General features: G+C 40.2%; 1 protein-coding gene across 1 annotated transcript in view; it reads left to right on the forward strand.

Moving 5' to 3' along the window:
- Nucleotides 1-1,492: 1,492 nt before the first annotated feature.
- Nucleotides 1,493-13,115, forward strand: part of LOC120522210 (hydroxysteroid 11-beta-dehydrogenase 1-like protein) — a 36,045-nt gene continuing 24,422 nt past the window's right edge. The window contains exon 1 of the mRNA XM_039743293.1: nucleotides 1,493-1,627. Coding sequence (XP_039599227.1) covers nucleotides 1,540-1,627 — 88 coding nt within the window. The 5' untranslated portion in view covers nucleotides 1,493-1,539. The remainder of the gene's footprint in view (nucleotides 1,628-13,115) is intronic.

The raw sequence follows: 13,115 nt of genomic DNA on the forward strand, positions 1-13,115 counted from the left end.
AGCCTCTGTCTGATCTGACAGAGATATCAGCCCATGCATGCCATCCCTTACTATGTGTGTGTGTGTGTTTTAGAGACCCCGACAATCCCCCAACTGCACTTTGCACCGACACTCGGTTAACGTAGGCTGGGACTGGTTTTCCGCGGCCAGCACACCTGCAGGTTCGCAGGCTTCCCACGTAACGTGTCTATTGCCTGCTGGCGGATGCGGGAAACATTTAAAAGCGGCTGTTGTTGTGGCCTTTTGCTCACTTTTTGTCTTCTCTATGAGGATGACTATCTGTTCTTTTAATCCGAAGAAGAAAGCTTGAACAGAATGACGTCAATGCCACCGCGTACTTGCTGTGTTTGTGCGTGCTGAACTGACAGCCCCCTTTTGGATAAATGCTTTAATTATATTCCTTATTCCATTCTCAACAATATTTTTTTTAGAAACTTGGACTTGCATCTGCAAGTCTGTGACCCACACATCACTATAAGTATAGTAGTCAGAGTCCTTCACTTTTTTCACAGTTTGTTACGTTGCAGTCTTAATCACAGTTTGTTATGTCGCAGCCTTTAAGATAATTTACATTTTTCCCTCATAAACCAACAATCAGTATCCCAGAATAACAAAGGATTTTGGAAATTTGTGTAAGTTTATTGAAAATAAAAATATGAAATATCCCATGGACACTAGCATTCAGGCTCTTATATGACACTTGAGATGACACTCAAAGGCATCCGATATTACCACAGAGATGTATCTACATCTTATTTGGAGTCTGTCAAGACACGCTACAAACGACACACATTATACCAACAGCAATACACCCATAAGTTTCTTTCTTTTTAATGTTTTCGTTACAGTCATTCTGGCGCGTCATCGGATCACAGTGAAGATATATATATATATATATATATATATATATATATATATATATATATATATATATATATATATATATATATATATATATATATATATGTGTTGTGTGTATTTATGCATTTAAATAGCTTCTGTAACTAACCAAATTTTTCACTTGCACACTCTATCTATCTATCTATCTATCTATCTATCTATCTATCTATCTATCTATCTGTGGTCTGTGGCTTGTTATCTTTGTGTTATGCATTGAAACTGAGTGTGGAACTGGAATATGACTAGCGTCTCCAGCGACTGATTGACCGATTGATCGATAGTCGCACTGACCGGCGAGGTGGCACAGCGTTTAGCGCTGCTTCTTGACAGAGCTTTCTAAATGGAGTTTCGTTTGCTTTTGAGTTAAAATAACTGTTTTCCGAAGATAGCAAAGCTAGCAAGCTAATAAATCGGCATGGAGTATCCAGCGTTGACAGTCCAGCTGACGTCTTCATTATGCAAGAGCGTGTATCCTGCTTGCACATTGCAAGGAGTTTCCAAAGTTGAAAATTCCAAAGTGGGCGGATCAGGGCCATACTGAGAAAAGGAGGTGGAGCGGAATGGTTAGTCGCATAGAAGGAAAATTGGGGGGGTCTTGTGGTGCTTCGGGAAGGAAATAATGAGAAGAAGAGAGCCACCATGGGACGCGTGCTGAAAGTGCTACTCTTCTTGAGCGTGTTAAGCGCAGTGTACATCGCTTACCAGTGGAGAGACACTTTCGATCCAGGTGAGAGCAGAACAGATGCCTTATGCATCCTTAGTGCCGTGCATTTGAAACAGTTTTTAATGTGCATTTATTATTGTTGCAGTTTGTTAGATGCGCGTGAATCTTTCCCGAGTGCGAGACTGATCTGTGGCCCAAGCGGCTACGACTGGTTTCTGCTACCTTTATGCCGCTTATAACAAACTTAATTCATTCATGGAGACAGCGAGGGAGTAGTATAGATCTTATCTCTTCCACGAACGAGAGGGTCATCGTCAGAACAGTGTGTGTCACTTGTGTGCAGTGTCAGTATTCTCAAGAGACGGTCGCCTTTCCCTCATCTGTGAGTGATTTGTCGGGGTCATTACTTGTAATAAATGGGAACGAAATGGATGAATTAATGAATAAATAGTTTATTGTTTGCAGAGCTGAGTACGCCCCGGAGCTACAAATATATAAATTAAACCGTGAATATCACCTGTCCGTTAAAGTTAAATGGAGTTGCGGAAATTGTCAGGGTCCGTGAGCTGTAATATTGTATTGAGCAGACTTTCGAATTCAAAGTGCATTTCGCAAGATAATATATCATTACACAATTACACAGCCGATTTCTGTCTATCTCGAGTGGTGTGGTGATGGGGGCGGAGTGGACAGAAATCCTTTGAACGTGATTAGAATGAGAACATTTGAACAGTTTTGACGGGCGCCGGCAATTCGGCCTAACAATTTTTATATTTGAAATCCGCGCAGACCTGTAGACTGTAGATAGTGCAGAAGGAAGTCCCATAACTGAACACATGATCATAGACTCATTTGCAAACCACTCAGAAAGTTTAAATCCCCCAGAAAGTGCAAAAAGGAGTTGACACTTTAAGGATATAATCCAATGGGCCGCCGACAGAGCTGATTGTCCAGAGGGAGTGGCAAGGCGCTGAGATCTGTGGTGGGAGAATCCTCAACATAAAGAAGTCTCATTGGTTTAAAATTTACAACCAATTAAATGTTTCTAAAACAAGTTAACAAATACCATCTTGCTCAAGCTCACTTGGAATGGCAATAATAATTAGCAGCATTGGCAAATCCTCATGGGCTCCCAAGGAAACACAGGAGATGGCTGTTTGAATTAATGGGGGGTGAAGTAAAAGAAGCTGGAGTGACCAGTCACTGCCATTGACTCCACGAAGTCTTACTCTTTTATGTTTTCTTGGCTCATATATCCGAAAATCGGTCATATAACAGGCATGGGTTTACAGTCCAAAGGTGAGCGATCTTGGCATTAGCTAAGAGGTTTGCAGAAGTGATGGCTCACTGGAGTTCTGTTCTACTTTTATATATTATCTTGTTTTAGATGTATGGCAGTGCTTTATTTTAAACAGTTCAAGTCACTTGATTCCTGACCGTTTCCATAATTCATCTCCCCTTTAGCATGGACAGCCAGCCCCCAGTGGGTTGATGTGCAGGATGATGAGTGGGCACCTGCAGGAAAGCTGCTGTAAAAAGCACTTTGACTTCATGGTTAATGCTAATGCACCCACTCGCACTTTATTAAAAGTGTGTAATCTTTTCATAAAACTGCCCGGTGGTTTTCATTTCTGTTGTGACATGTTAGGTTTTATCCCAGCAACTCTTGCTTTTTAGTACTTTATGATGATGGGGTATCAGGGACAGTTATGGGCATTTTAATAGTGTCACATAGTTCATTTTTGCTATATTTTTAATTGCTTTCATCTCTTGCTGCCCCGTCCTTCGCTTTAGTCCAATATAATCTGTCTAAAGAAAGTAATTTGATTCATGTGCACTGCTTATAATAAATATTCTCCCCCTTGGAAGTTTTATTTTTATACAACACTAAATCACTGATGATTTCATTTGACTTTTTTTGACATTCATCAACAGACAAAGACTCTTTAATGTCGAAGATCTTTAAAAAGTGATATCAATGAATTACAAATATAAAACACAAACAATTAATCACATAAGTCTTCACACCTTCAAGTCAGTATTTAGTAGAGGCAACTTTGGCAGTCATGACAGCCTTGAGTCTCTGTGCTCAGGTCTCCTTCATCTCTTTCTGTTAGCTTTGCACATCTCCATGTTGTCACTCTGTGAATCTCCTCAAGCTCTACCAGGTTTCATGGTGGTTATGATTGAAGAGCCTTTGTCAAGTCCTGTCACTCAGTCTCATTTGGATTGAGATCTGGACTCTGACTTGGCCACTGCAGGACATTTGTGTTGTTGTTGTAAAGCCATTTCTGTGCTGTTTGGGCTTTATGCTTGGAGTCGTTGTCTTCCTAAAAAAAGAAATCTTCTTCCAAGGTACAGGTTTCTTTGCAGACTGCTTCAGGATTTCATCCAAAAAATATTTTTTCTGGAATTAGTTAACTGTGCTGTGTCAACAATTTCAACAAAATTAAATTGAGTAAATTGTAAATGAAAGTATTAGTACTGTTTCCTTCAATGACTTACACTCAGTCAACACAAGGTGGTCAAGTTAGACCAAATACATTTTCTTATGTTCAAGAAACTATACTAACTAACACAGCTGCAACATTGTTTTATTTTACTGGATTTAATGTTCATAAAAGATATACATTACAGCAGGGGTCTCCAGCTCCAGTCCTGGATAGCTACAGTGGCTGCAGGTTTTCATTCTAACCCTTTTCTTAATCAGGGACCAGAATTAAATAACGGGTTTAATTAGCAACAACAAGAATTTACTCGAGCTCCATATGCGCAAAGCATACAATTATACAACTTAAAATTATTTATCAAGAACATCTGTCTCGACTAAAACTCTCCAAAATGTTTCCAGGGCATGATCCAACCTGCGAACCCTGCAAACTAGTTCCAGCCTCACTGGGTCACATGTTCTGGGCCTGCACCAAATTAACATTATTCTGGACAAAAATTTTTAATTACTTTTCAGATAGCCTTGGACTCACAATGAACCAACCCATTAACAGCTGTGTTTGGGGTTCTTCCAGAGGGGCTTAAAGTGGAGAAAGACAAACAAATTGTGATTGCATTCACTACACTGTTGATCTGTCAGTGGGAAACTCAGAATCCACAAAACATTTTGTTTACAAGCTGTAAAATTTTTATGCCGTTTGCCTTCCTGCACTCTTAAAATGAAAATCAACAGTTTTGGAAATGTCTGTTCATGGCAGAATGAGCGCCATTGAATGTAAAAACTTGATTGCTTTGTATGGAGTGAAATAAAATTAATAAAAATAATAATAAAAAAAATTAATTAATAAAATAGAAATTAATAAAAATAATAATAATAAAAAAAATTAGCAACAACAATTTGCTTCAAGTTAAGAAACTGAATGAAGTGAAGTTGGTTGGAGGTTGAGGCCCCAACTTAGTTGGTCATCTGTTGGCTCACTTCACATCAAATATATGTTTAGGTGCTGTTTATAGAAAAAAAGAATCAATCTAGTGGTCAAAATCTCAAGAAAAATCAATTCAAATAAAGGGAAATAGTTCATTAGCAGTAAAAACTGGTCACTAATTAAGAAAAGAGTTCGAATGAAAACTTGCAGCCACAGTAGCTCTCCAGGACTGGATATGATGACCACTGCATTACAGCATTTTGTCTTCACCTAGCTGTAGATAGCAATACTAACGAATTCCATCTTGTGTAATAAATTTTCAAATTGTATCAACAGTGCTAACTTGATTAAGTGTGTAGTCATTTAGTTAATACCACATAAGGCAATCAAGTTATATTTTGGTTGATTGCATTTTTCATGCAATCACAAATCATGCATTGTCACAAAAATAGGCAGAAGACACCAAAAAGGTTTGGTCCAGCCACCCATACATTATGCCCTGGCTGCAAAATGGGTTTGTTTAAGAGGAGTTGTGTTCAGGTTCAAGGCCAAAACATAACTGATTAAGAGTAGCAAAGATGGCGGCTTTAAAGCCTGGGACAGGAAGTGACATCATCATAGGTGCTGGAAAACGAGAAGTGACATCATCATAGGTGCCAGAAGTGTGCGGGATTTCCTGTGGATGGTCTGCAGATGATTGAGAGAGAAACTCAGTGCACCTTGCCACCCCCTGGTCTGGTTTAGTATTACCATTATTCAGGCCCTTTAGCTGCCTCCCATGCACACATGTGTGCCAACATTAATAGAATTGATGTTTTGGAAATAAAGAAAAAATTGCTTTTCTGATGTATGGTGGGTAACATGTATTAAAAACAAAGTCTTATAAATTGGCTTCCACAACCTCACAAAACTCACTGCATTTGGAGAAATAATCAATTTATTAAGTCTTTGACTTTCTTTCCACATATACAAAGGTGGGAGGATCCCTCTGAGTGTGTAGTCAACAAAAGGGGCGGGTCTTTATGCAAAATATCACACTTTATGCAAATATGGGATAGTCATGTATATAAAGTTTGACTGTTTTAAATTAAAATCAACTGAATTTAACTGTGTATAGGAAAAGTGGGAATAACATGTTTTGAGGATTAGAAAAGTAATAATTTTTGAGTAAGATTAACAAACTTTTTTTTACAATTTTGTATTCCTGGCTTGGCCCTATTCAGTGTTTTTAGCTTTACTTCACTTGTATGATGCCTTCCTCAGTTATTCTACCCTTCCAGGCCTTTAATGACCTCTTGAGCACGGCCATCAGTAGTATGTCTGTCTGCAGAGGGAGTGTCAACCTTGTTGAGAGGTTTACTTACCTTGGCAGTGACATTCATGTCTCTGGTGACTTTTCCAATGAAGTCAGTAGACAGATTGGGAGAGCATGGGGGGTCATGAGGTCGCTGGAAAGGGCGGTGTGATGCTCCTGATATCTATGCAAAAGGACGAAGGTCCAAGTGTTTAGAGTCCTGGTGCTTCCTGTCTTGCTATATGGTTGTGAGACATGGACGCTATCCAGTGACCTGAGACGAAGACTGGACTCCTTTGGTACTGTGTCTCTCCAGAAAATCCTTGGGTAGTGTTGGTTTGACTTTATGTCGAATGAGCGGTTGCTCACGAGGTTCCAACTGTATTGAGCAAGGCCCTTCACCTGCAATTGCTCCGTCCTGGGTATGACATTAATCTGTATCCATCCCAGCATGTAGGCCCTCCAACCTGCAGGGAAAAACTTGGGGGTTGGTGGCAGAACTGGCACTCCTGCCACCATAAATAAAAATCTCACACTGTTCCATTCCATCTGAACTAGTGTGGTGCTGAGGTATCACCCGTTGCATGGCTGCACTCAGGTCCTAATATGGATCCTGATTTGGTTTGTCGTATGGTGGGTGTGGCAATGCGCTGTATCAGTGTGTGCTCCTAACCCCTGTCTCTCTATGCAATATATAATTAGCTTCATCACAAAAATTAGACATGCTATAGAACTAAACACAGACTTGAAATCAGCATGAAAAACCCTACAAAACCAACATAAAACTATCTCTGATGAAAATAACCTGTTGATTTGTGTTGTTGCAACTCCCTACTGGCAGATGCCCCTTCTAAGCTTCTATCACAGCTCTGGTTAATTCAAAACTCTACTGCAAGAGTCCTAACACAGACAAGCAGCAGCGAGCACATAGTACCCATCATGCTTCACCTCCACTGGCTCCCTGTGTCTTACAGGATTGAGTATAAAATTCTATTATTAACCTACAGAGCTTTAAATGGCCTTGCACTGCACTACATCAGTAACCTCCTCCATCACTCTGCTCCTGTCCACCCACTAAAGTCCACTGATTCTGGCCATCTTGTTGTACCCCGCACTAACCTGCACTCTATAGGTGACAGGGTCTTCAGCTGTATAGCGCCCAGACTTTGGAATGACCTCCCTAAATTTAAGAAATCAGCTGACTCCATTCATTCTTTAAGAAACTTCTTGAAACTCACCTGTTCAGGAAGGCTTTCAACTTACCCTGACATTCTGCCCCTTCTTTCAGTTTGCCTCTCTGTCAAGATGCTCAGGATAATTTGTGTGTGTGTTACATCCCACATTATCTTATTTGTTCAGGCTTTTCTTCTAGTATTGAATTTAGTATTTTACTCTGGTTGTATTCTCTCTAATGAACCAAACCAGTTCTTCAACAGGTTTGACTCATTCTCGTCAGTATTGCCCCCCAATTCCCCCACCCCTCTTCCTCCAACACCCTCCTTCCCCCAACACTGCTAGCATTTTTGAGCGAGCTGAGGAAGTTCTAGAATCCCAACTGCCATCCGCACCTTGCACCACCTTTCCCCCACAGTAACCACACCTGTGGTCTCCAGCTCCTCTCTACTCTCTGAATATTGTGTCTCCTCTGATGAAGTGAGGAGAGAGCTGGGAAAACTCTGGAAAAGCAAGACTTCTGGGTCAGATAGAATCAATCCAGGGAGCTGAAAACATGTGCCAGCCAACTCTTTGGGGTCCTACAATGAATGTTCTCCCTTTCCCTGAATTTGCAAAAGGTTCCCTAGCTGTGGAAAATATCCTGTGTGGTTCCAGTGCCAAAGAAAGGTCATTCCCATGATCCCAAGACCACTTGATCTTACTTTATACATAATGATGACCTAGGAGAGACTGGTCCTAAAACAGCTACAGCCCATGGTTTCAGAACATATGGATCCTCTGCAGTTTGCCTATCAGACACATAAGGGTATGGAAGGTGCTGTCATCTACATGCTCCACAGAGCCTACTCCCACTTGGACAAAGCTGGCATCACAGTCAAAATCATGTTCTTTGACTTTTCCAGTGCTTTTAATATCATTCTGCCTCATCAACTGGAAGAAATCCTCAAGGCTTTGCATCTTGATGCCCCTACAATCTCCTGGATCTTTGACTGCCTGACCAACAGACAGCAGTTTGTGAGGCTCAAGGACTATGTGTCAGTAATGGTGGTGTGTAATACTGGAGCGCCTCAAGGAACTGTCCTGTCTCCCTTCTTGTTCTCCCTTTACATAACAGACCTCCAGCACAATACCAGCATTTGCCATCTACAGAAATGTCCATCATAGGCTGCATTAATAATAGACATGAGTCAGAGTACAGGAAGGCTGTGGAAGCTTTGTCTTGTGGTGCAGGAACAGAAACTTGCAACTCAACATCAGCAAGGCAAAAGAGCTGGTGGCAGACATTAGGCATGCCAAGGATCATCTGAGACCTGTTACCGTCTATGTAGAGAACATGGAAGTGGTGCAGAGCTACAAGCACCTAGGGGTTCATATAAACAACAAACTGAACTGGTCTGACAGCACAATGGCTGTATAAGAAGGGCCAGAGTAGACTGGACTTGCTAAGGAGACTCAGATCTTCACGTGTGCAGCAAGCTACTGGAAATGTTCTACCAGTCCATACTAGCCAGTGTGACATTCTACGCTATGATCTCCTGGGGAAGCAACTTGAGCTCAAAAGAAGCACAATACCTGAATACACTTACCAGGAAAGCCTATGCCATCACAGGATGAACCCTGGACACACTGGAAGCTGTTATGGAAAAGAGGATGGTGGAAAAATTGGATGCTATCATGAAAAATCCAAAGGGAGGAGCTCTCTTGGAGCACATTGAGCCACAAGCTTATTCCACCATGGCGTGCTAAGAAGCGCCTCTGGGGTTCTTATCTGCTCACTACAATCAAGCATTTCAATGCTTCCTCCTGGGGCAATCATTAAATTTATTTTAAAATACCATTTTGAAATATCTGAACAATATAACTTTATTTATTTATTTATTTATTCGTATCAGTTGATTAATTGGCTGTATTATTTGTCCTATAAGTCTATGTCCTTGTTTTTATGCTTCTGCTGCTGTATGCATATGAATTTCCCCTTGGCATTAATAAAGTGTATCTAACCTAACCTAACCTAACCTAATTATCCTGCATATCTCATTTTTCTTTATATTACAGGCACAGCTGATCATGGCAGATTTGATCAGTTTTAATGTTTCTATAAAACTTGTAGTAGTAGGGTGTTCTACAGTGTTTGCCATTATGGACGCAGTGAGATGTCAAGCAAATTGACACCTTTTAATGGCTAACTGAGCCGATTACAATATGGAAGCTTTCGAGGCAACTGAGGCACCTTCTTCAGGCAAGGTAAAAAACATTCAGTGGTAATCTTTATCTGCTGTGCCCACTTGCAAAATGTACACTGGGTAGTTCCTATTGCCTTTTGGGCAGTCTTCTATAGCATGTTCATATCTACTGTGCCCCTCCATCCCCTCCCCTAGAGGGGGCACTCATTTCCACAGCTGAGCCTTTGCTGTAGAAATGTATGGCCCTTTAAACTGTTTACAAAATGAACACTGTACAGTTAAAATTGTTCAAAATGTATTTTAAAAGTCTATATCAATTTTATATTTATTGTGCCTCTCCATCCCATCCACTGGAGAGGACACTCATTTTCACAGCTGAGCCTTTGTTGTTGAAATGCTTTTCTGTTTACAAAATGAACACTGGACCGCTACCATTGACCTAAACTGGCACTTTCTTTTCACTGTGCCTTTTTGTCCTATCGACTGGAAGGGGCACTTATTTCCTCAGCTGGAGCTGAGCCCCCTGTCAGCTGCTTACAAAATGAATACTACACAGCTATCATTCTTCAAAATGTATTTTAAAAGGTTGCTGGATCACTTCAGAAAAGAGGAAACAAGACCAAATTACACTCAATGGCCCTCTGACATGGACATTGAGTGACGCAGTCTCCGAGCCTGAATAGAATACACTGTTCTTAATGGCTGTACATAGTGTGAAAGTTATTATGACATTTGGTTACCTAAATCACTAAGATGGACACAAAAGTACAAGGAAACAATGCACTGCACAGTGGGGAAAGAATTAGGCACACATACAGTACATGGAGGTTAGAAAGGTAATAGACAATACAATGAGGTCTGATTGTGAGATTTACGTTAGGTAGATTGCCTAGAGGGGGCTGGGTGGTCTCGTGGCCTCAGAACCCCTGCAGATTTTTTTTTTTTCCAGCCGTCTGGAGTTTTTGTTGGTTTTTTTGTCCTCCCTGGCCATCGGACCTTACTTTTACTTTTATTCTAGGTTAGTTAGTGTTCCCTAATTCTATTTTCTTATTTATTTTATCTTTTTTCTCTTTCTTCATCATGTAAAGCACTTTGAGCTACATCATTTGTATGAAAATGTGCTATAAAAATAAATGTTGTTGTTGTAGACAGAAAGATGAATCTTTACACATTTGATTATTTGGCACCTAAATCAAAGCTATTGGCTCCTGATGTGTTTTTTCGAACTCCCCCAGGAGGAGCTTAGTTGCCTAGTTGGCATCCTGACACTCCATATATCGGATATCTCTGACCTTAAGCTGCTTGGTGAGAAGCCCAGTTGGCTTACCAGGTAACTTACTCGCCTCATTTCAGTTACTGCCCCATCAAGCACCTTTTTAAGTTTGGATTTTTGGACTTTAATCATTAAAGAAAGTGGCCAAGTTGGCACTCCAACTATTCTTACAAATGCTTCTACTCTTTAGCCGGTTCACTATCTTTATGTTACATTTGTTTTTTCGGTATTATGTTTGTAATTTTTGTGTGGTACATTGTGCTTATAAATGGGTACATTTAAAGAGAAAAAAATTTACTTTTTAGTGCTTTTAAAAGAAATTCAGACAAAACGTTGCTGGACCTGGGATAATCAGGTCCTTGGAGCTTTAATGCTGTAAAAATAGGAATAAATTTACACCATACATCTCTCCAGGCATCCTAACTTGTTTTTCCAGGGCAGGGCTACAGGACAGCTAAGGCACCAGAAAACATTGGGCACTAAAATTTCAAGAAAATAACTTGTAAATTTTCTTATAATTAATTTTTGTATTATTTGGATCACAGTGAAATCTAGTAATAGGATGCAGAATGCAGACAGTGTACTGATATTTTTAGAACAACTGAATTTTGATGACTTCTCTAGTTGAGAGCATTTTTATAAGGTTGCATTTTGTTGCCAGGTAACATTGAAACTGCAGCCAAACCAGTTGACCTTCTAATTGCAATGACAATGCACTTCAGATGCTCTGACCATCTTGGTAAAGCTGGTTATTTTCTTTCGATTTCTCTATTAATGTACCAGCCTCCAGCTTTTGAGTACCTTTGAAACAAAAGGCATTAACTGAGACAGGATAAACGAATGATTACTTTCCTGTAAGACAACTCCTGTGTTGTCATTTTGCTTCGGGTCATTGTCCTGTTGGAAGGTGAACCTTTGGCCCAGTCTGAGGTCCAGGGGCCTCATGTATAAACGGTGCGTACGCACAGAAATGTTGCGTAAGAACTTTTCCACGTTCAAATCGCGATGTATAAAACCTACACTTGGCGTTAAGCCACGCACTTTTCCACGGTACCTCATGCCTTGTCGTACGCAAGTTCTCCGCTTGGTTTTGAAAACTGGCGGCACCCAGCGTCAAAGCAATGCTACTGTTCCTGTGTGGTTACTCCTTATTTTCATGACGCGGCTTTATAAATACACTGAAACTAACCGCATATTGTTTATTAGTGTCATGCATCTGTAATTAACTTGTAACAATATAATGGTCGGTATACAGTTTCAAGGACACGCTGTCTCAGCCACTGCAAAACGTTTTAAAGCATTTCCTGTACGGACCTCGCGGTTCAGAAACAGTTTCATCCAAAGAACTTTAAATGAACTTAATCTACAATCACCCCACTGTAAACTTGCACTATAGTTATAATATCGCACAACCTGAGCCACTTTATAAAGCGCGTATTTACATATGATGACGATATCATTTTTAAGGTGAAATGCAGCAAAATATGTTGATTATATTATACAGATAAAACTTTAACTTCATTTAAGTAATCTATATTCTTCACTGGGAGTGTCGTGAAGGATTGAATAATTAAACATGTACTATGAAGATATTTCAATGTTCCTTAAACGTTTTGAAGAATTGGCGCTAAGCTTACAGATGGCTTAACGTCTATTACAGAGCTGATTGTGTGGCGATCGGTTACTTGGGGAAAGAAAAGCAAGGACTGCAGTGACGGCTACGCCAATATATATTGAATATAAAACAGAAAGAGAAAATAACAACACAGCAAAAAACGCAGCGACAAATTTCAGCAAAAGTTAAATGCTTGTCATGAGCACGAGGCGGCTATGCAGTGTCTGCAACGGACGTGGCCATCCACTGTGCATAAGCTACCTTACTGACATTGGTGGGCGAAGGAGCCACCGATTCTTCCTCTGCCCAGTGCCACCACAAGCCTAGAGCCGCCCCTGAGTACTGCTGCAATAAATGATTTCGTCGAAGTGAAACACATGTTTAATAACGTGCTTTAACTCCTATCATCATGAAAATGATATCACGTATACATCTCAGTATTTTAGTTATTCAGAGAGCTGTAATATCACAAATGTAATGGATTCTGTGTACAGTCGGAGGAAGAGAGCCGGTTTAAGAAGCAAGTAGTGATTCACACACATAGAGCACATAGAAGATCAAATACAAAACAAAGCATTTAACGTGCTACTTTAATTACGATGTGATTTGAGAAACTGGTTAATTAAACGATTTTAA

This window comes from Polypterus senegalus, unplaced genomic scaffold (genome assembly GCF_016835505.1).
Source record: "Polypterus senegalus isolate Bchr_013 unplaced genomic scaffold, ASM1683550v1 scaffold_111, whole genome shotgun sequence".
Classification (NCBI taxonomy): domain Eukaryota; kingdom Metazoa; phylum Chordata; class Cladistia; order Polypteriformes; family Polypteridae; genus Polypterus; species Polypterus senegalus.